This window comes from Perna viridis, chromosome 9 (genome assembly GCF_037379345.1).
Source record: "Perna viridis isolate PV_CMFRI_1.1 ecotype Kerala chromosome 9, ASM3737934v1, whole genome shotgun sequence".
Classification (NCBI taxonomy): Eukaryota; Metazoa; Mollusca; class Bivalvia; order Mytilida; family Mytilidae; genus Perna; species Perna viridis.
The window spans coordinates 20,347,961-20,373,064 of record NC_142453.1 but is presented as its reverse complement, the minus strand read 5'-3'; the positions used below and the strand labels follow the sequence as shown (position 1 = coordinate 20,373,064).

The following is a 25,104-nucleotide window of genomic DNA, read 5'->3' as shown; positions in this document are numbered from 1 at the left end:
ACTTCTCGGCGCCTTCTTTTCCCAAAAAGTTTTTTAACGAAATCGAACAATGTCTCAACTGTTGATTTAGCAACTTTCCACATACTAACTATCGGATTCTTAAAATCAAATTCAAACTTAAACGTGTGCCAATCAAGACTAAATGCTTTAACTTCGCAGGAGACATCGAAGAACGACTTATCTGTTGTAGAAAGTTGGTACTCAAATCGACAGTTTCGCACATCTATCAAGCTTTGTAGACCATACTTTATTATAAGATCAAAAACATAAAGCGAGGCTTTTAGCAAAAACTTAATCGAGTCGATCGCAGCTTTTGCGGCCTCCATTAGCGTTTTTGCAGTCTCTAGACCAACTTTTGCAATCTCAAGAACTCTGTCTGCGATCAAAAGTACCACTCGTGATGCATTTACAGCATATTGTGCCACTGATAACGCAGCCTTTGCGATATCAAGAGCAACCATAAAAGTACGGACTGCCCATTTTGCAGCTTCTAATGCAGCATACGCTATTCCGCGTAGGACTCTACAGGCTGCATTAGCCACTTCACATGGTATGTTAGGTATTTTGTACATACAATTCGTCCAACTAGGACAGGGATATGTAATCCAACCACCACAACGTCTCCAAATGAACCCAGGAATGCATATCGGAGAACACGATCTTATTCTGCATAGTCCATCTACTCTCCGCTGTGCTTCTTCTAGTTTTCTTATGGCATCTTTGAATGGACGTTTTGCTTGTTCAACACGATACTTTGCATTTTCTAACGAACGAACTGCCTCATCAAATGCAGAATTAGCAGTACGAACCTTCTCTTGGGCAACGGTAAGCTTGCCCTGAGCCCATGTTAATCCTCGTTGTGCAAACGATAACCCAGCCTTTGCCATATCTAATCTTATGATAGCAGCATCAACGACTTTCTTCGCAAAGTTACGCAATCCGTCGAGATAACTTCCACCGAAATCGTTCTCACCTTGCTTAACTAAAAAGTTACCTTGAACATTATATATTAAGTCATACCAGCTGTTTTCCATCGAAGCTTCAAAACTTATTCTCGCGAAAAACACATTCCAAATATTTCCCTCGATTTGAAACATTATCATTTTATTTGATATTAAGATATCACTGGACACCTTAAGACCTAAGACTGTTATATAAGCATTTAAATGAGCTACAAATTTGAATTTCGACAAAGCAAACGCAATACTTAGTGCAGCGGATTTCGTACCCTCTATGGGTACGTTGACGAGCTCCGTTTTTATGAAATAGCCAAACTTATGACTTTTAACCAATCGCGCCATTATTTTAAGTGATTTCTCCCCTTTAAGAATACTGTAAACGTTCTTGAACTTACTACACTCAGCAAGTCTGTCAAGTGAATAGACAAGTTCAACATCTGCTGGACCAAAGCCCAGTTTCATCAAATTGATATCAGCAGAAAATTTAAATCCAAACCCTGTTGTGTAGTCCAGGACTTTGAAAACTTCCTTTTGGGTTTTGCTTATTAGTCCTGATATCTTTTGGCGGATATCATTTATGTTTTTTTTCAAGGTAATCCTTCATATTATTTATCATATCATCAATGTGGAATTCTAACGTGTCTAAAAGTGTATTCACGATTTTATTGATGAAATCATGAAAAAACTGCCATAGTTTTGAAATGACCGCGGACACATCTCCTAAATTTGGATTGTCATTACCAAGAAATTCATCTGTTATAGCAATAAATGTGGATGATGTATTATGCAGCTCGACCAACAACTGTCTTGCCGTCTTCGATATACGATCCTTGAGACTGTCTTTGAAAGTAAAAATCATTGCCTTAAAGGTATTAACAATTTGTTTCAAATCCAAAATTTCATTAAACATGTCAATAGGTCTGTTTGATAGTGCGACTCCATTTGTATCGACAGCAAGAAAAGCAAACATTCGAACATTAACATCAAAAATCCATTCCTTAAACAGAGCAATGTTCTGAAACGGGTTGAGGTTAACATAAAAAGACGCATAAACTCCTTCCGGATTTGCTCCGTTACCACACCAAACACGATTAAATGAACCTGCAATAGAAATTTAAGAAGTGAATAGAAATTAGCTTTTTGATTGATGTTTATAGATGGAGGGCTCATACTGACAAAAGTCACTAATTAGTATACATTTATATAAAATATGAAGTAATCATTTAAACTGATTATAGGACGTCGGAATTGACTTATTAAAAGTTAATGGTTTAAGGGAAAAATTGGTATGAAAGCCAATAAAAAACCCCGAAAGTTTAAGACCTATCGTGTTAAATATAATGACTTATGCATTATGTTTATGAAACTGTCAGAAGTTCATATAAATTATTTTTCAAATTCGATAAGACTGCTGTAAATGATACTGAACAAAACGCAAGTCAATGTTTTAATATGAAGTATTTCATGTAAGCAACAGTAGTTTTTAAAAGCTAATGAGATATATTGTTTCAACTGTACAAAAACCAAACCAAACTACAAACAAAACAAAACACCAAGCATACCAAACATGGTTTGCCACACACAAAAGACTACACTAACTCAAATTCAATTTGCAAACAGCTCACCGTTCAATCGGTTGAAAAGCGACTTGAAAATGATTTATCTTCGCATAATTAAACACAAGAACGAAAACGGGACACTGATTTGCTACTTAAACTGTCGACATAAAACATTCCGACAATATTACATTTTTACGATATACTGTTAGAAACACAAGAAGTTTAAATACTTTGTAAGTGTTTAAATATGTATTTTTTGTGATGATTTGAGACACGAAACAACTTGTAATGATTTTGTCATACCTCCGATAGAAATGTAACCATCAAAACTTGCGGCGACAAGGTTTTTAAATTCAAGAATAACTTCGTCGCCAAATAGCTCGAACCGTAACACAGGTGTGACGAACAATTCTGTTATACGAAAAAGAACATTCCACTCCTCAACATACATTCCTGACAAAAGCTACAAAATGAAATAGTGAAAAAGAATAAAGAATAAGAATAAGAATAAATGCACGCAAAAGGAGCTCAAACATCTATACATTCTTTCCTCACATCTATTCGAAAAGGTCTTTGCACATAACATTTTGGAGTCATTTGAAAGTATTTTCTTATGAGAGGACAAGTAGGACTGGAAAGTAAGGAAGATTTATACTGAACACTACTATCCTTGACTTCACGCAAGTGTGCATTTAGGTTTCGAATCCGGACAGTAAATTCCTACAAGTGATGTCAATAGATGATTCATCGTTTACTTAACTTTTGAGGTAAATTAACAGTTAAAAGTTTCTAACGAAGATAAATGTATACATACCGTAGAAAGACTTGGTATACCGATGAATAGGTCTGCTCTTACATCCACTGACAGTTCTAAATCACCAAACTTTTTGAACCATTTTACATTTGTATCCATCCACACATTTGCAGACTTTAATGTGCTTTCAAAAATACAATTATATATACCGGTATTTATTTTCGAACACTATTAATGGAATTTTTTTCTATGTTATATTATCTATTCACACAAGCTAAGGAATGCTTATATAATAGTTTATTATTTGGGTGGATTACCATGGTACATTTACCGTCTAAGGGCGATTGATGCCTCGAAGGCATTATCAACTATTGTGTTTGTTTCGTTAAGGAATCTACTGATGACAATGATAAATGCCCTCTGGACATTTTAACGCTCTTAAATGAATACCACATGGTCATGTTTTAACCAATAAGAATAGCTCGCACTTTTCTGGTGATATGAAATAGAATAAACAATTTTTCATTGTTATATTTCTCAAAAGAATTAATTGACGAACATCTCCCATATGCTTTCTTTTTTTCAATTGTACCAATTTTTTGTATAAGATACCATTACCTATAAGTGAAATGTTCGGCTCCGTTCCAAAACTGTAGTGAGCTAACCGTGTTTTTTACATTTATACTGCCAGGTATCGACAGTCCGATGCCGCGAGGGCGAAATCGGACACCAGAAGATAAATATATTGATGTCATGAAATCAAACTTGTCTAGAACATCTCGAGATTCAGGGGGTAGCAAAATAAACACAGTCTCTGCGTTATCTTGGCATATATCTACTAAGATGCATACTTTATTTCCTGCAATAGACTTTAAGAGAGAAACTTCATTTCCAAACAAACTAATATTGAAATCATTGCCGATGCGAAACACATTGTAAAAATGTGAATTATACAGGGGAGCACCTTTACAGTCAGAATCTGTTGCTAGCTGTCTTCCATTCAGCATGTCTGTTCTTAAGTCTGTTATAGAAACAACATTCACATCAGATGTAATGAAGCGAATCCAACTAGGCATGACATTTTCAATATATCTAAAGAACGTAGGGACAAATGACCGCATTAACTCCAATACATCTCTTGGTTTTGTCGAAAAGAAGAAACAATCCTCATTTCTTTTATTTTCTAACCGAATATCATTTTGTGATACAAATGATAGCGACCCAAAAGATAGATCGAAACCCGATTCAGTCGATACAACCCTTAATCCAGTTACGGACACCGGCAATGACAACGAGTCAAGTTCAACAAACACAATACCATGAGTGTAAAACACGCTTGTATTAGTTGACATCTGATACCAATTCGTAGTAGAGGAGAAGGCAATTTTTTGATCAGGAGAGTTTTCATCACAGGCCATCAGCTCTAGTATGGCACAACCTTTTGGCAGCAACTGGCGTGGTATTTTATGAACTTCAAATACTGAATGAGATAATGTATCGTTTGATGCTGAAAAATATAATACATCTAAGGTTAAAAACCGTGTAGAACACTTTGGTCTGTCGAGTAAGTTATAGTAATTATTTTTTCAACTACAATTGCAACTTATAATAAGTAACAGTATTAACACCTATGTCGATTCGTAGACCAGGGGCGGATCCAGGATTTGAGTTTAGGGGGCATTGATTGAATTAAATGCCGGGCAAAGCAAGGCAATAATATTATTGGGTGAACTCATGGTGAAAATTTTTTATCTTACCGATTTAGGGGTGGACGTACGCCCGGTACGCCAGTCATTGTATCCGCGCCTGTAGACAACATATTCGTATCATGTTCATCGGGCTTTTGATAAACCTTAAGTTAAACGTAAACAGCTAAGAGGGTAAATTTCATTTTTTACATACATTACCTTTGCATGTGCCGTCTGAATTCAATTCAGTTGTGCATTGACAGAAATATGACCCATTTGTGTTTACACATGTCTCCTCGCATCCGCCATTGGAAAAGGTACATTCGTCTATATCTAGTAAACAAACGTTATATCCTTTTAAGTTGCCTTAATCGGAAAACAGAGGATGTGTTTCTAACGACAATCTAAGTAAGTAAAGTAAAATAAAATATGTTAACGATGGAATGACGTATACAAAACCATTCATATTGTGACAAGTTACCGTCAATCACATTAATGTTGTTTTTGAAGCATTGTTCATATGTTTGCATATGGAGAAATTCATGCGATATTGATTACAAGTCTTGCCTTCTTCGCAGTATGTGCCCTCATAGCCTTGCACACATTTGCAGTTAAATGTTCCTACACCATCTAAACATGTGGCTCCATTTTTACATTCAATATTAATGCAATCGTCAACGTCTGTAACGAAAAGCATTCACTTAAACATATGATGCTTAAGAATAAAATATTGACCTTAAAATATCCATGTGCATACGTCATTTATTCCATAAATATAAATGTAAATTTGTCTATGCTGTATAACAAAAGGTTTTAAATTCATGAATTTACTATTGAAAAGTGAATAATAATGCGTTTCATGCACATGACACAGATTTCATTAAAATCACATTATCAAATGAAAAGATGTATTTTGTTGTTTCAAACTTTGAAGATTATATCAATAATCCATTGATTTTTGCAGAAATAGGAAACATACCTATGCAAGTGAATCCATCAGAGCTAAGATAAAAGCCAATGTTACAACCACACGTATAGGAACCGTTAGTATTGTGGCAAGTCTGTGTGCATCTCGAATTTGTCTGACATTCGTCTATGTCTATCAGAGAAGTCAAACAGATCTCCATACAATAGTCGTCATAATATTTATATAGCTAACAAATATGCATTTTCGTGAGATCAATGTTTTTTTTGTGTTTGCAGATATTTAAGAACAAGTTTGGGAGCACCTCAATTAGATGCACAGATACAGTTTTGTCTTATAAGGAAAATTGTCGTGAACTGAATATGTTTACCACATAAACAGAGACTATTCCCTGAATTAATACTAATTGGATTAAGAATTTACTGTTCAAAGAAAAATTCTCTTTAATTGTTTTTTTTACACAATATCAATTCGATCAGGTAATACCAAAGCTGATGGATGTATCAAAAACCTTTGTCGACAGGACAAAATATTAATACTTCTGGTGACTAAATTTAATGTAAACTGTATAAAACTGGAGCCTATACAAATTCATAAAATATTACATAAATTAAGAATTTGCAAAATAATAAAACAAAAAAAATAACGTTTCATACCTTTGCATGTTTTTCTATCAGAAGCAAGCTTGAAGCCGCTATAACATTCACATCGAAATGATTCATACTCATTAATACATTTGTGGTTACATCCTCCGTTCTTAGTGGAACATTCGTCGTCATCTGAAATGGATTCCGGAAATTGTTGTTTAAATATTATTCACGACCTAGTAGGATACCAGGCTGTCGAATTTTGAGAATTAATACACCGGAGTATAATACGGCTATACTTTATGCTTATTTCATGCTCTGGTGAAATATCGATGTCGTACGCATCGATTGTGGTCACGTCTCTAGCAAATTGTGGGCAAAGTTCAATCATGATTTTAAAGAAAAAAATAATGTATTATTTTTGTATGATTAACTTCCCTTTGTTGTTTAGAAAAAAACTTTTTTTTACATCAGATGGTCTCAAATTTAATCTTATACAAAAATAAATAGCTATGTTTAAGAAATAGCAAATAGTTCCGCCTGCAGTCGTTTTTGATAAACATGCAAAAACTTTCAAATTTTTCATCAGTCCGAATTGAAAGGCCGACCTTGACTATTGAGATTTTGAAATGTAAAATTACAAAGTAAAAATTTAAAAAAAAAAACATCTTCTGAAATTATTTTTTAATATCTAACATTGGCAGTAAAATAACGAATTTTCTATTTAAATAGCAGTTTCATTTCTCCATTAATTCAAATACAAATGAGAATATTTCGTATATTTGCGAAGATAATCATATAATATTAAACGGAACTGCTTAGTACGCATAAGTTTTATATGACCATCTCAGTTCTTGACGAAATTTGTGATACACATGGAATATTATTCACTCAAAAGAACACCAATGAACCTATCTATAATTTCCTGTTGTCATGGCTACAGCGCAAATTATCAGTTTGTTGAGATACGGAAAGAATGTATTAATTTTGAAAAAAAAAGACAATACCAATAATGCAATAAATATCATTAAAAATGTCAACACAACACTTCGTTATTTGGCCAAAATTGATATTTATTGCACACAACGAAGCAGTGCAATATTGTATCCTAATTGCTTTGGTCTTATTTTTTTGCCGATATTAGCCGTAAACATACCAGCGCAAGCCAAATGAAAGAAACAAAAATGCTTTTATTGTTCTATATATTGTTGTACAAGGTTTTTTAAAGGTAAAAAACTGCGACAAGACACTTTTCTTCTCACCAGTTTGATTATTTGTGTCTGTAACAATTTTTTGGGGGTTTGAAAACCTTTTTAGCCATTGTCTTGGAACACTTTCTTAAAAATAAAAAAAAACATAACTGTTACTAATAGTACACAGGTGTCGAAGGAAAAGGTTTTAAACAGAGTTTAGCTGTCGTTAATTAAAAGCGAGTAAAAGTATTGAACATTCTGGAAGGTAAACCCGTATCCTTCACACAGACCTATTATGAATGTACAGTTTGTTACTGGATACTGTGATAGCCTTTGATTAGAAGCCTGTCAGTTTATGAAAATATTTTAGCGAAAAAGAGAGGATATTTTAATTTCATTGCACTGGCCTTTTGGCAAGATAGCATTGACAACCTGCCATATTACATATTGGATTTTTTTTGTAACCTAAGAAGTTGTTTTAAGTTTTCTGTTTCAAATGAACTAAAACAAATAAAGGACTTCCGGGAGGCTTGGCCGTTTGTGTAGACATCCAAACGTAAGTAATAGATATGAATATTTGTTGCTCGGGTGTGAGCTAACATGATAAATATGTATATTTAAGAGTAATCAAGGGAACCAAGATTCTAGCGGAAATCAAGAGAATAATCCAGGGACTAAGACCAGACATGAAAAACAGACAACTAGGAATTAGGTTGACAACATTTCGACGTGTCATAGTTTTTCTTTCATCTTTGTCTACCCTGGACTTGCCTTTTAATGAGAAACTCGGCAGGTGTTTCTAGAATAGCAGAGAACACTTACCCTACCTGGACAATGCGCTTAGTTTTTAGTGGAGTCCGAGTTGCTCATTTACTTTTGTTACATTGTATGTATTATTTTGTTTATTTTATGTTTTTTCTTGTGTATGTTTGTTTTCCATGTCCCTGTCCATGTGTTTGTCCCTGGATTACATTTTTTTTGTTTTCTGCTAGAATCTAGTTCCCTTGATTACTCTTTCAAATGTTTTAGCATTCTTTTAATTTCTTCTTTAGCTAAACCAGTGACCTAATCTTCTCTTTTTATATGCTTAAATATTTGACCAAGATATTTTACAACACCATTAAAATAACTCTCCAATCTACTAGTCTTAGTACTAGATGTCGAAAGTTTGGAGGACTATGCACGTTGACTATTACAATCCGAATTAAAACGTATCATATTCATATTTGGTCCGAGTCTTATAAATGTCAATTGAAAAAAAAACAAGCGGATATCCAAATGAGAACACAAAAGCAAAATTATATCGAAGATTTCTTGCAAACTAAACAAAATAAACCAAGCAGAATAAATAGTACACAATATATCATTATCGAAACGCCACAACACATGAGTATAATTTTGACTTAGCGTACTAGTTATTGACTGGCCACTATATGCGGAGCGCGTGATATTCCGCATTTATGAGGTAACTTGTACCACCTATATTGACCTTTTTGTTAATTAATAATACTTCTTATCATTCCACAAAATTGAGAGTTCATTCAGAAGGTACCTGGTCACACAATCTATACACTTGAACCTACTGTGGTCGATAAACACGCACGAGTTTCATACAATTGATGAACGTTGGCTTAAAATTAGCACAAAAATACTGTCTGCAAAACCACGTCAATCACGTCAATATTTTCTGCATGACAATATTTAATTCCAAAATAACAGCTTCATGTAATTCCTAATGTTTAGTTTGCAAGACACTTTGATCATTAACAATTTCTTTTTATGTTTTCATAATCAAAATTGACTTTATGTGTAAGAAAACAGGGCGCCCTTACAAAATACAAATTTTTACAAATTGTGACCGCAATACATTTGTACGACAATTCTAATTTAAAGTGGAATGATTTTCCTAAATAATAATACCTAATATAGTCGTATTCTATTTCGGTGCATTAAACTTGGTTATTTGAAGGCTTTTTAAACCACTGTTGATTTAATGAAACATTTGTCTTCCGGACAAATTTAGATAGCATGTATCGTAACAGATAGCAAAACATAATTCTAGAAACATGTATAGTACTAAGATGCCATTAGGAACGGATATGTAATTTTAATAAAATTGTCATATGAGATTGAATCATGAAACACATTGCTTCGACTGACTCATAGGTACATTATTTACCTGTACAGTTTTTGCCTGTTGTTTGGTCAATACTAAGTCCATTTTCACAGTAACAATAGTATGAGCCTACTGTGTTACTACAATGCTGTGTACATCCTCCATTATGGTCCATGCACTCGTCTACATCTGCAAAGTACAAACACCGTGGTGTTGAATAAATCATATACGTTAACATATGTTTAGGTTGAATATACCATATACATTTTTGCATATATTTCCTTGTTTAAGTAGAGTGTAGAGTCGACATACTTCAATTTAAGTAAAGAATGATCAAGGGAACCATGATTACAGCAGATATCAAAAGAATGTAATCCAGGGACAAATATATGGAAAACAGACAAGCACAATAAAGAACATAAAATAACAAAAAATAATGCATACAAAGTAACAAAAGTAAATGAATAACTCGGACTCCACTAAAAACTGGGAGAATGGACCAGGTGCACCTGTAGGGTAAATGCCTCCTTTTCTAGAAACACGCGCCGCGTTGCTTATAAAAAGTCAAGTCCGGGGTAGACAATAGAGCAAAGTGAAACCATTACAAATCATTTGTCATGGTGCAAATGGGTACATCGTAACGATCCACGAGTTCATGATGACGACCATAAAACTTCTGTAGTGATGACTTCAATCTTGTTGCAACATAACCCTGTTCCAGAAGCCTTATTGTAAGAAGTCTAACACAATACAAAAAAAAGTATCGAGGTCGACTTCACAGTGTCTGTAGTATCCTTTATATCCAGTTCTTTGGGGTAGATGTGATGAATAAGATCCCCGAAACAAGGATTGTTTAACGATAATACGTCCTCTCTATAGCGAAAACCGAGATTAAAGGATCTAGCTAAACAATGTTCCTTCTTTTGGATCAGATCAGCTATTAAGTCAGCCTCATAAGAGTGAAGGAATAGGTCAGCAAGTAGTTTGTTTGAATTGGATGACGACCATTTGTTGAAAATCGCGTCAACCACACTGGACAAATATGTTGGAGATAAAAAGTTCCAGCGTTTTGAAAACATCTTCTTTGGTATATTTGGAAGATGATTTGGAATTGTTTTTTTACAAAGTATGGGGAATCTGTACCAAGAACTACATATTTGTACCTTGTATCTAGTTGTACCGTCTTTTTTGGAGTAACAAAGGTGTATGTTTTTTTCAGTCGGGATTTTAACTGAGTATGGGGAATAGTAGTATATAGTGTTGAAAAATTATAGGTTTTAATGCTATTATACTCTGATAATAATTTTGAATTGAGAGTACATATGGCAAGTACATATTTAACATCGTTGGCATTTTCTACAAGATAAATATTGTTTTTGACAATAAGTTGCAGCATTTGATTTGTTTATTGGTATATTATGTGTTTTATAGTAGTAGCAAATAAGCATATTTTGTAGGTAAAACAGTAAAAACTTCCAGAAATATTTAAATTGTAGTTGCTACTTTTGTTCAGGCGGTATATTGATATATATATGCGTTTGAACTTGGACATTACTAAATCTCTGGTTTAATTATGGATTTTTTTTTGGACCAAGTTACCAGTCAAAATTAAGAGTTGTTCCTTCATCCTTCATCAAAGCTTCTTTTTTATTATGGATTTACTTTAATCGCGGACTGTATACCGATCGAAGTTCATGACGTCACGGCACCAGGTTAGTCAATGGAAAATAACCTGTCTTCACGAGAGGAGAAATAAATAGTCAAATTAAATTATGATTTCATTCATATTAGAAAAGGCGACTCCCCTAATTGCTTTTTAGTCTATATCTATAATTAATTACCTTCACAATGGGGTTTAGCAAAGCCCGGTCGACAGCTGCACTGGTCAGGAGAAATACATGTTCCTCCGTTCAAACATGTTGTTGATCCAAAGCATACCGCTGAAATATTTTCTTTTCAGTAAAACCTCTTTCATACTTTGACATTGGTTGATTTCATCAGCTTTAGACAAAGAGATTTCAAAACGAGATTGATTTTCCCAGGATCAATTTGACAGAATTAATAAGACATGGACTAATAACAGTTCAATCCATTCGGCTTTAAATATCAATAACTTTTGAATAATTCACCCTCCTTCATGATATCTAATATTTTTAAACAATGCCATAAATTCCATCTTCCATTGAAATCGGGATTTGTCATCACATGAAAATCTCGGCTTAAGCTTATAACAATGCAGACGACGTCTACCCTCCCGGTGCGCTTGAAAAGAGCTCAGGGTCTTTGGTGGAGTCTGAGTTTCTGCGTGTATCAATTTTGCTCATTTGTATAATTTTTTTATGCTTGTTTTTTTGTGAACTATCGGAATAGCATAGCAGTCATAAACCTAAAACCTCTTAGCACCCTGTGCGGAAATTATTTATTAAAGTCCAGGGGATTAAGTTAGATATTTGTTGAGATATCATTCATTGTTTTTACACGAGTGACATATATTTGTATATAGGTATCTCGAGTTAACATGTAGATGTATGTGTGTGGATTGATTTGATTTTATGTTTAAATCGGAGTCTTCTTTTTGTTCAGACCTAACTTCCAAGTAAGTAAAATAGTTGTACCAGTCTCTGCAAGAATCAGGCAGTCGGTGAAACTTGGTATGAAAAAAAACAACATTATTTTTATAGTTTAATTTGACTATTTGCATCATCAGAATGAAGACAATGTTTTCAGGACGCTTATCCTACCGGTGCACCTGGCCCATGCTCCCAGTTTTTAGTGGAGTCCGAGTTGTTCATTTTGTGATTCAGAGATCATGTAATGGATTGTTTAAATAGAGAAAGCATCATTGAGTGATTTTACATTGTCAGATCAGTGGGTTTTATCATGAATGTTTCTAATTTTTCCCATTTTGCCTGATTTTTACTAACACTTATACTTAAATCAGTAGTAGTTTCTATATAAGGATAATAAGGATACCATAGCCACATGAAAAAGAAATGAATGCTTGGAGCATGTTTGATCGAAATTGAAGCAAATCTAATTGTCTCTTTAGTTATTTTTACCCTTGCAAGTTTTCCCATCAGAATCAAGAACATATCCACTGTCACAGGAACATTGATATGATCCTACTGTATTCGTACAGTAGTCTGAACATCCTCCATTGTTTGTACTACACTCATCGATATCTGTAAAATATTTCTATTTCGTTATTAACCATTAAATTTTAAAAGAATTGTTAAGGAGGAAATATAAATTCTTATTCACATATTGTTAGTTTGTGCAAATTTATGTATAGAATGACATTTCATTGTTGGTCTGTTTAAGCAGGATAGATACTTGTAGCTTAAATGAAAACTTCATTGTGAAAGAGTAATCAAGGAACCAAGATTCAAGCATAAATCAAGAAAGATATATTTAAAGGATAAAGACTATAGAGAGCAAACCGACATGAAATATAATAAATATCACGAAAAAAAGAAACAAAGTAAATGAGCAACCCGGAGCATGGACCAGGTGTATCAGTGCGATAATTGTCCCCTTTTTATAGAAACAACCACGAAGTTGCTCATAGAGTGTGAACGACAGAAAACAAATTACGAACTCAAATAAGGAACTTCCTCTTTCCTTGTATATATCTAGGGTTCCATACACTCATGCTTTTACGCTTACGCTAGTTTGCAGAGACTATCATATATAGATAATAATAGCTTCTTTAATCGATTTTGATGCAAACACTATCACTACTAACTCTAAGGAAGATCTGATAACGTCAAAATCACATCCAATATGGTTTGACTGATATTTTCGAATATCTTCTCATGTGCAAGAGACTAACGATTTTTAAATTTACAAAAAGTAGTTTAATTTTATGTGTATGTGACGGCTTGCGTCAATATAAGCATTAGTTTTCATATGCTTCCATTCTATTTGATTTGTTACATTGTGTATATAGATTGTCTTTGGTCCATCTTTTCTCGTTTACGTCATATTTTGGTTTTTTGACGTATTTGAATTATTCCTCTGTTGAAGCTTTGGTATTTTTTGCCGATGTTCGGTGATACGCGGCATTGTGTTAACGTAGCAATACTTCATACATCTGTATACCACATATGGATTTTTTTTAACAAAAATAAATGTAAAGAGTGTTTTGAGTAATAACTTTGTTTAAGGATGTTCGATCATCATGTTCAACATTTGTTTCAAATTTTCGGAATCCTCTGGTTTTATCCATTTCATATTATTTATATGTTTTTGCCCAGTGATTCCCCATTTTCTTTTCCTAATTCCATTAAAAAACACCTTAAATTTTATTTGGGAAGTTTTTATGAAATCATTGTTGTTTGGTCAGTGTTTTAAATAGATAAAACCTACCAAAACAAAACCTATGAAAAATCTAGAGAAATATATTTCCCGTCAAAATTGTAAAAAAAAACTTATATATCAAAAACGAGCTCACTGCTCCATCTTTTTTTCTTCTTATATTAATCTAGCATGAATATCTTAAATGATTTCACAACTCATTTTAATATTCTTGTTATTTTCAAATAGACCAACGAACATCCTTTAGACATAGCCTTCCACATTGGATCAATCTGAAGTGCTTGTAGTAATCCTTATGATTTACAAAGTTTTTTACACAACCATAAAATTGCATATGATTTTAATCAAATGAGGAAACAAATTCAAGATATTCCTCTGCAGTGTTATTCTTAATTACCTCTACAGTATGGGCTAGAAAACCCTGATGGACAGGTACAGTAATTGGGTGATGTGCACGATCCTCCATTTGGACAACTGGTCGAACCGAAGCATAATGCTGGAAAAATACTCCGAATTAAGCATAAGTACGTCGCAAAATAGTTGATGGCTAATAATTTCCACCATCATTGTGCACTGTCACTGCTTTATGGGCAAAACGCTAATGCTTTGTAAATAGTGATTAAAAGAAAGAAGTAATTTCAGTGAGGTTAAGGATGGAAAATCAGAAGATATAAACGCGACAGGTAACAGACAAATATGTCAGATGATACACAACATGTAATTGACAACAAATTTACGTATACCTCTTCAAAATTTTTAACCATAAAATGGATGTTTGATTTAAGTCAATTACGTCATCATCCACAAAATATAAAGAAATAGAGAGGAATAAAACTGTTCTGAATAAATTTAAATGTTCATTATAATGTGCTCTGACTTCAGATATAAACCATTATGTATGATAAATATCGTACGATAAAAAGACATGAAATGAAAATTAAAAAAAATACTATTTAATCTTCTTTTCAATATGTCGAACAGTTAAACCGTCCGAAACTAAACCCTAATTAATATGAAAACATGCCTCATAAAGACACTTTCTAAAGTCCATTTACATCAATTTAAATGCATTTTGACAACAAGTAAACTTATCCAAATATATTCTTAAGTACCACATATGAAATTTAGATAGTGCCAATGATAAAGTGATTCATGGTGTAGTCAAAACCCGAACAAACAATGTTTTTTTTTCTGTTTACATATGCTATATTTTTACAAAACATTTACAAAACAATTTTTATTTCTATTTCTGCAAAAAAAACTCATGTTTACTTTTTAAAGTCTTGAATACATATGTGAATATAAAAAAAATTCTTATAATCGACTACAATATTTTCTGAATACAAATTTATACTCTACTTATGATTTATCACCGGGGTACAAATGGGAACATTTTAACCCCGCTAAGATTTTCTTTTAATAACACAGCATTTTAAATACATTAATAATGTTCAGAGAATAAGAGTTATATAATTATCGTCGAAGCTAATAAAATTCTACACTGAAAGACAATTAATGCATCAAGCATTGTTCGTCAAAGGTGCTTTTAGTTGTCTATTAGATTATGACACAAGAGTACCATAAATAGTATGTCCTATCCAGAAACGTTTTGTTAAAGAGTAATCAAGGCCACCAAGATTCTCGCGGAAATCAAAGAATGTAATCCAGGGATAAAGATCAGACAAGGAAAACAGACAAATGCAACAAACAACATACAATAAAATGAAATAATACATACAAAGTAACAAAAGTAAATGAGTAACTCGGACCCCACTAGAACCTGGAAGCATGTACCAGGTGCACTGCTATGGTAAGCGTCTTCTGCTTGTCTACAAAAACACGTCGAGTTGCTAAAAAAATTCATGTCCGGGATAGACGTAAGATGAAAGAAAAAACTATGACACATTGAACAAATCAGTTTCATGGTGCAAATGAATACAGCGTAACGATCCACCAGTTCATGATGACGAACATAAAACTTCTGTAGTGATGGCTTCAATCTTGTAGCAACATAACCCTGTTCCAGAAGCCTAATTGTTAGAAGTCCAGCGAGATACAAAACGTCTGCGTAGTTGCGGCACGTTTTGGCATAACGTACGAATTGTGACATGAAAACTCCATACGCAGGTGCTGAAGGGATGTTGTCACAAATGAAAGGAAAATTGATAATACTGAATGAAAATTCATCACGTTTGTTGTATAGTTAGGTCAATAGTTTTCCTTAACCATCGATCTATAAGTGTAGGTCAAGATATGGGACTGATTTCAAATTTCTGTCGTATCTTTTATTTTAAGTCCCTTGGGGGAAATTAGGATTGTTAAATGATACTAAGTCATCTATATAGCGAAAACTGAGATTAAAATATCTAGCTAAACGAGGTTCTTTCTTCTGGATCAGATCACTATAAAATCAGCCTCATAAATCTGAGGGAATAGGTCAGCAAGTAGAAGAACACAGTTTGTTTCCATTGGAATGCCGACAGTTGGTAGAAAAAACGCGCCCACCACACTGGACAAATATGTTGACGATCAGAAAGATGAATTGGATTTTTTAAAAATATATGAGGAATCTCTACCAAAAACCACATATTTGTATCTAGATGTTACCACCTTTTCTGGAGTAACAACGATGTATAATAATTTTGAGTCGGGATTTTAACTTAGAATGGGGAAAAGAAGTATAAAGAGTTGAAAAATAGAGTTGAAAAATCATAGGTTTTAATGCTATTATAATCTGATAATAATCTTGAATTGAGGGTTTCCAGTAGATCGCTCGAATTTTTCAGGATCCATATTGAATTAATACCACTACGGGAGAAGCATGTGTTGTATCACTGGAGACGTTCTTTGATAGTTGTGAGTGTAGAGGTTTAACGTTTTGAAAGGGTTTTGGTGGTACATTTTGCAGATCAAGCTATGTAATGAGTTTAGGAATCCAGTACATTGACTGTAAATCACAATCATCGTCTTTGGTAGAGAGACCAAAAGATGACAGCACAGATTCATGTTTTCCACTATCTCTTTTTGGAGAGTGCAGTGGTAGTATAGGTCTTACTACAGCTATTATTTTCTACGTCTACCTCTGATAATAAATATTGTAATGGGTTTTGCAGACAAAAACAATGTAATTTTGGGCTTTGTCTGCTAGTACGACAACATATTTGGCATGTATAGAAGACAAAGTTTTTGCTATATCGGGGTCTTTGAAAACTGATGTAACTTTGACACTCGTTGACCTTCTTAGAACTTTCATATGTTAAGCTTCACTTTTCATGATATATAACGTAATGAAACTATTATTTTTCATATTGTATATTCATATAGTCTTATTTTATATTATTTGCCAATAATTTTGGGATTGAACCTCTTCAATAGGAAATGGACTTTAAACCTTTTGTTTATTAGAAAAATATAACTAAATATTAGAAAATCGCTTCAGTGATGTTCAAAAGCTAAAGTCAGTCGCATTTTTAAAATAAATCACAAAAAAAAAACAACAAAAAACAAAAAACAAAAAAAACAAAACGTGTGAGACTGAATGCAAACAAATAGGTGGATTAAAAAAAATTGATCTATCGAAAAAAAAAATCCCTTTTATCCCTTAACACACCTTGAGAGCAGTAACTTCCGGTATACCCTGTACAGCACGCCGTGTTCGTGCATTGATAGCTTGTAGTAACTAGTTTTAATCTACAATATAATCAAAGTAGTGTCATATGAATTCTAAAATATTGCAGGAAAAATGAGTAGTATTAAAGTGTTTATCCCTGACTTTATTACATGTCAGAGAACGCCTTATATATGGACAGGGATAGAATTAGGAACATTAAATGTGGTTTTGTTCGTAATTCAGGGAAATCATAATTTACCGTAAAATATTTTGTCATTGACCTTATTGTGCCAGTGATTACATAGCACGCGTCCTTTGTTTATAGTGGTATTTTTATTTTCGGAATACTGCTCTGTATTTGAAAATTGCAATCAAACGAAATATTTATATACCATTGAAAAAATTATTAATATGTGCAATATTGAAAACGTCACACGTGTTGAACATATCAAACACAATTGAACAATCGATGACTATTTGCTCCATTCATCGTTACTTTATATTGATTTCAAAGAAAGTTACAGAAATACTATCATAACATATCGAAATAGGGCGGTTAAAATTCAAAACTTGTCGTCAGCAAAATCGGTTTATGCCATGAAAAATTTAGACAACTAGAAAAAAAATAAATGACTATGTTTGATAATTCCTTCGATTTACCGCGAATAGGGGAAGCTGAGACCTGCATCATACAAAATCTAGACAAATTTCAAAATTACTTGTAAACATAATTGAACCATCCTGTACTGTATCTTGTAGTTTCGTATCTGTTAGTGTAACATGTTGAACTGAAGTGGCAATAGCTACCTACAACATTACTGTAAGAAAATAAATTAATGCGTTTTTTTCTTTAAACGACGCACGAACATTTGACTAGGTAAGCAGACCATTTTCTTCCGCTTAGTATGAATTGCCATCAAGTGTTTGATTAGTACACAGCAGGTTCTATTCTATCCTTTCCTGAAACCCATGAAAGCGATGGACGCAAAACCACAATCAATCAATTAATTATTGTTCCATAAAACATGAAAACATAGGTATCTATTAACAAGGCAAAATAAAATCAACATTATTCACAGACATTCACGCATAAATGCTTGTAAATTTATATTTTTAAAGGTTTCCTTGAAGTTTTGATTGAAATTGTATTCTAACAGCAACCACTGTTGTTAATATTTTTTTGTTTATTTTTTTATCTTTAAACTGCAACTCTCAAATTTTGTGTGAAATTTCGTCTGATATTCCGCATTCGGCAATATGCAGCATGGTTTTTTCTTGGTTATCGTGTAAATGGTCTCCTCTTAGGATTGCCTGTAATATGATTCTATCAAATCCAAGCAATTGAAGTTTTCGAAAAACAAATAGCAGAATGTGAAAGCCAACTGCAAAAAGAGTTGTCTATTTTACTTTTATAATCATTAATATGAATACGTATATAATCGTTCCAATGGTCTCCGTGACTTCAGATGCTAAAGAATATGAGAAATGCGTGTTTAAATAATGTACAATTTTCTGAAAAAAAAACTTTCTACATTTTGACGAAGAGAATATAATATTTTGAAAGGTAAATCAAGGGAAACAGGATTAGAACGTTAGTCAACAAGTACGCAATTCATGACAAACACAATATAAGAAAATAGACACAAAACATAACATGAAATAACCAATACATGTATAACAAATGTAAATGAGTCCGGTGAAAACGAAAGAAAAAGTGAAAGCTATGACACGGTGATTAACTTGGTTTTCATGGTGCAAAATAATACTCTAACAATGCACAAGTTAATGTTACTTTTGTAACGATGACTTTTATTATAGCAGCATAATCATGAACTGAGGGTTGGCACACAGAACGAGAAATTATCGCGTTTTATGTATAGTTGGGTCATGAGTTTTTTTCTTTTGAATGATCCCTAAGATAAGGTTAAGATATGTGTTTGATTTCATATTGCCCGCAGTATATTTAATTTCAAGTTTATTGGTAAGATACAATAAATTAATTTAAAAATCTTATTTGATTATTTGAAGGCCGTTTATATAGCATAGCGTGAGATTTCGCCAAATGGTTTTCTTCTTCCCAATTAAATCGTCTATAAAAATAATTTGAGAAGATGATTAAGAATCATTTTATACAGTATAAAAAACACCTCTGCCAAGTACTACGTGTTTTTATCTAAACCTTTCTTAGTGTAACATCCCTGTAATAAGTTTTGGTGTCAGGATTTTAACCGAAATGGAGAAATGCAACATAAATAGTTGAAAAATAATTGGTCTTGTTGCTTCGATAATAATCTAGCATTAATTCCTATTTATGAGAAGTGAGATATTTTAGTATAGGATAAATGTCATTTTGTTTTGATAGTGACTTTATCTCGGTTCATATAAGTTAAGCCCACTTGGACGAGCCATGATATTAAATGTGATGAAGTCACTGTATTACACAAAATGTCATTTATCCTATACTAAAAGAAAATGATGCTCGTTATCTGAAATATGTTAAAAATATTACCAAAAAGCACTACTTAAATCATTATCAGGATTATTATAAGGATTATATAAAATCTACAATGGTGAGTAACGATTTTGTTAGTTTTCTTGAAAATGAAGTAACTACCGTGTATGTTGTAAGAATTGCTGGAAGTCCAAAGGACGATAAACGTCGGTTTTCTGTTAACCATCCATTTGCTTTTTTAAATTTTAAAATAGCACTTTATAGTAACTAGTTTACAAGACAAGATTAACATCAGATACATAGCTTGAAAGAGCATCGTGATTTTTCCAAATATTTTTTTTCAGCGCAAGAGCAGCCGATTAACATGTACATGTAACAATGCTGCAAATTTTAATTGTGGCTTTAGGAAAGTACAACGTATTGATTTATTAGCCATTTCAGCATGAATGTTAAAAGGATTTGTGATATTGTTGTACACGTATGGTATTCTTTTGTATTTGTTAAAAAATAGTGTTTACAGTAACGGTAGCAAGTACAAATTTGTCGGCCGTTTTAACGTCATAGGAAAACGTTATTTCATTGGCCCCCTGAAAAAGGAGGGTCTTCTACGCAGTCAACCGATCCAAGCATTATCAGCAAGTACACGACAAAGGAATTTTGCTGAAATTACCGATAATATATATTATTAGATCGATTAGTTTAGTAATTTTCCAACCCAGCGTTACTCACTGTACTGCTAACAGGCTTGTAATCAAAGTCAGTATCATAATGCCGTCTATGCCTTTTTTTGTTACATGCTCCTTATGTATGACTATAAAGAACATACAAGAAAGTAAAATAATATGGAAGTGTCTATCGAGATGAAATCAATGGGTGAAAAGTCTCACAATATAAAAGTCCACCAGTACAAAGACACACAATATTGCAAAATAGATGTTGATAATTGGCTATCATTTTAACTTGAGCCTACTTTGATTTAAAATTAGGGTGTTAAGTTAAAACATATTATTAATGTACTTTATTTAATAAATTTAATCTCCTTTGTTCCTCACAAGAAGTAAGGTATTTTTAAAATCATTGTTTAGTTTGTGATGTCTCATTATTGTCTTTTATCTAACTTATTTCTTTTCTCGATGTTAATTCAAATCAAATAACCTATCGTTATATTCAACTTGAATTCATTACATTTATAAATCATAAATTTGGAATATTTTGACTTACCTACTTTGCGTAATGAAACTAAGGTTGTTTAGTTTCGAATGCACAGAGAACGTGCTAGAACATGCAGAGCCAGGCTATTCTTATTGGTTTGAACAACACCAATCATAAGTTAACTATACTTCCTGGTAACGTTTGGCATACATTATATAAACATATTAAATGAAACTATAATATTGTTTGCATGTAAATAATGATTCTTGTAAAAGAAAATAAAATGGGACGGTTGGGTGAAAGACTTAACTTGTAGGTTTGGGTTTAATTTTTACATTTATTTATTCAGATTCTAAATATGAAATTAACAGTAGTTAAAACTCAGAAAAAAAGCTAATGTGCATATCAGTTTACAGGCGAAATCAAAGAACAGTAACAGTTCTATAGGGTTTGTAAGCCTCGTCATGAGACTCCGTGGTTTCACGAGAATTGGCCGTAGTCTACTTTTCAAATGCATAAAGATTTGACATTTCCAGAGCGTCAGATTCAGTATATAAAAGCAAAACATATTTTCGTGTAAAAATAACGACAAAAATGACAAATATCTATTTCCACATGATATAAGTGTTAGAAAAAGCGCAAACTAGAAGATTTTGCATTGTAATACACGTACAGCGTTTTGAGATCCCGGAAGTAAACAGTAAAATGCAGACCGGTCTTCGGATTCCAATACGTTCTACAAAAGAAATTCCGGTTAGGAAAATGAAACTAGAACGAGACTTACAGACCCCATTGCAACAAAGGAAGGTTAGAACAAGAACAAACAATAGTTAAATTAATACGGTATAACCGGACGGCTAGACTTCTTGTAATAAATATAATTTCCATTCAAGCTTAAACCCTACAACAAAGGCTACAGGTATACACACTCTCTGCTGTACGAAACGGGATATGTTGTTTTATAAAGTTTGCCATTTTTTTACAGGTTTTACCTTAATATCCATTGGCCAGATAACGAAACCCCTCTTAGAGGGATTTTTGAAGACCAAAACAAATCGATAGATTTGTACAATAAAACGTAAATCGGCTTTATTGTCCCCTAAAAAATAAATACAGAGTTGTCATAGAAATCAGGGTATAAAAGTATCTTTGTTACATTTTAGTTCAATCCAAACTTAGCAAATCTTTTTACATCGCCCCCTGAAAACTCGCTTAGGAGAGACAAAACAGTTTGATTTATTTGTCTTATATTTGCTTTACTGAGCACAAAGAAATGATTATGACATATGGGTCCAACAAAAAATGATTGAGGGGCAGAAAATGCAATATTTCCGTGAAAAAAATATCCGTGACTGTTGAATAGCTTGGTACAGATGTTTGTCTGATCTTCAGTACAAACTCACACTATGTAGGCATTTAATTGCATTTAATTATAACACTATCAAAACTAATATAATTCAATTTAATGAACTGTAAAATGTAAAAAAAGATGTAAAGTTAAGAATATTTCAGGAAAACAATTTCCATGACTGATTCACTTTGCCTGCAGGAACAGAACTTACCAAAAAAAAACAATGAAAAGTACAAATATGAAATTCCCACTTTATGGACATTTATAACGCCTAAACTGTTATTGGGTAAAGAGTTTTCATCCTATAAATTTCTAGTATAATAATTTCCTCACAAAATCATTAGCCACTTTGAATATTTATAATTCTCATGTATTGACATGACTTTTATAGTCTTATCATGATAAATATAAATATAATTGTCAGTTTACTTTTATATATATGACATTAAAGCTTCATTAGAAGTTTGACGCTGCAATTATATTTTAATAAACAAATAATATTTTGTTTTATTTAAACCACCGTTTTTAAACTTTATTTGCAAAAAGTCTTTTACGTGTTTACCGATGTATACTCTTCCGTGGCGATCTTCAAATTTGAACAATTGTCAAAAGGCAAATTTGGACGGTGGAAGGGAATATTTTTCTTTATATTTTGGCTGTAGTTTTATAATAAAAAGTTTAAACCACATACATATTAAAAAGTTTGCTAGCTGGAACCTATAATAGTATTTATCTTTTTTGTATCTGTATTTTCTTCATTTAAAATCCATTTTGTCAAATTTTGCCATTTTCACATCACCGTCTTCTCTATTTCTTTAACCCTGAGCTAGCGGAGCACTTAAGCCTGGCAAACAGACTTAAATGAGTTTCAAATACACAAATAATGGATATATAGGTCTACAAAAATACCTCTGGGTATGTGTGTGGTATGCTGATCAATAGTCACCCTTCAGAAAAAAAACATAAACCATTGGCCAGAGCATAATTCACCGCTAAAAGGGATGTATTTAGATAAGCATCTAATGTCATTTCAGATTTTTTTTGTAGGAGTGCATATTGCAAGTGTTTTATTTATTGTTTTGTTGTGTTTGATATCTTGTTTTCCTTATCTTCAGTTTTTATATGTAATCTGTTTTGTTCAGTCGCTACAATGTGTTGGTATATTGTCATTGTTTCCCGTTTTCACATTAAAGCTAAGTTCTTGGATTTTGATATACTTGAATTGTTCCACATATGACACTTTGGTATTACTGGTGATATATAGACCTCTAAAGGGATCGTTATTGATGTACTGGGAACATATTACAGCCTGTTGTTAAAACAAAAGTGCAGAATAAGCTCAGCTTTGAAAGAGTAATCAAGGGAACCAAGGTTTGAAGTAGTAAAACCCCATGGCGTAGATATAAACAGATATAAAAAAAAAATGCAAAACGCCTCTAAAAAGTTTGGTTTGCAAGCTTTTGAATGAGCATATGATTCAAACATTCTATAATGAGATTGATGCACAAAGGAAAAACATATTCCCTGCTAGAAAACGTTTGAAAGATATCTCGATTCACGGTAGTAAAGGCCGGCAACCACTTGAATTGACTTTAAAGGGTTTTATTTCAATATTCAATGTTGAGAACCAGGCGTCTACCAAAATAAAACTACAGCATTGTTTTAAATGTTGGTTGCATAAATACCCCTCCCAAATTAGGCAATGTGCATGCGCCTGATAAAGATGAAAAAATGACCATTTTTACGTTTATCATGAAAAGACAATTACGCGCATTTCAGATATATATATATGAATAAAAAATGGCGATATGCGAATTATTTTGTTATAAAAAAGTTAAACTAATTGAAATTTTAGTTTTTCCCCCTTTTTACCTAATTAAAATTAATACTTCCATAACTTTCAATTAATATTCACGTTCGTGGAAAATGAAATAAGGCTTTCGCAGTTTGCTGGTCTATACTGCCCCATATGCATTTTGTCAATTCTTTGATTAGATCTTAATGTATGAAAATCTTCCATTTCTGTATATTAACCTAATGATTTTAACTGCTTGGTCCTTACTAGACGATTTAAGAGGGCGAATGGTGTAATTTGAATTCCCTTTTCTTCTAAGCAACTTCATATTTAACTTCAGAATAAATGAAAATATTACAGCCTTCGTACCAATTTTATTTCCAATTAATATTTATTTTACTCGGAAAGAAACAAACTCTTCCAAATCTGAATACTTGAAAATGACCTTGTGGCTTTGTTTTTATGGATAGGTTTCCTTGAAACGTTGCACTTATATATTGTATTTCGGCAAAAAATTGGTTGGATTTATGTTACTACTGTAAATATTTATTAAGCAATGAAGGTCTGAAAAACAAAACCGGTTGGGGAGTGATACTGTGGCTTATAGACTTATTTTTTTATAAACAAATTGATAAGTTGGTGGAAG

General features: G+C 32.8%; 1 protein-coding gene across 1 annotated transcript; it reads right to left on the bottom strand.

Moving 5' to 3' along the window:
• Positions 1-888: 888 nt before the first annotated feature.
• LOC148607254 (uncharacterized) lies at positions 889-21,413 on the bottom strand. Its single transcript, XM_088545825.1, has 16 exons — positions 21,386-21,413; positions 20,890-20,971; positions 18,428-18,526; positions 17,709-17,788; positions 14,496-14,594; positions 12,841-12,963; positions 11,623-11,721; positions 9,845-9,970; positions 6,542-6,664; positions 5,940-6,059; positions 5,528-5,641; positions 5,180-5,293; positions 3,891-4,779; positions 3,333-3,456; positions 2,822-2,981; positions 889-2,060 (listed from the first exon to the last, which is right to left on the bottom strand). Exons 2-16 carry the CDS (start codon positions 20,925-20,927, stop codon positions 1,531-1,533), a joined length of 2,838 nt encoding a protein of 945 aa, XP_088401951.1. The 5' UTR covers positions 20,928-20,971; positions 21,386-21,413; the 3' UTR covers positions 889-1,530.
• Positions 21,414-25,104: the final 3,691 nt, after the last annotated feature.

Excerpts from the sequence above, each read along its gene's own strand:
- LOC148607254 (XM_088545825.1), bottom strand. The coding sequence starts at position 20,927 with ATGATACTGACTTTGATTACAAGCCTGTTAGCAGTACA. Across the intron at positions 18,527-20,889 it reads ACAAGCCTGTTAGCAGTACA|TAATGTTGTAGGTAGCTATT; the intron begins GTGAGTAACGCT and ends ATTTTCTTACAG. Across the intron at positions 6,060-6,541 it reads TGATAGAAAAACATGCAAAG|ACATAGACGAATGTCAGACA; the intron begins GTATGAAACGTT and ends CTTCTCTGATAG.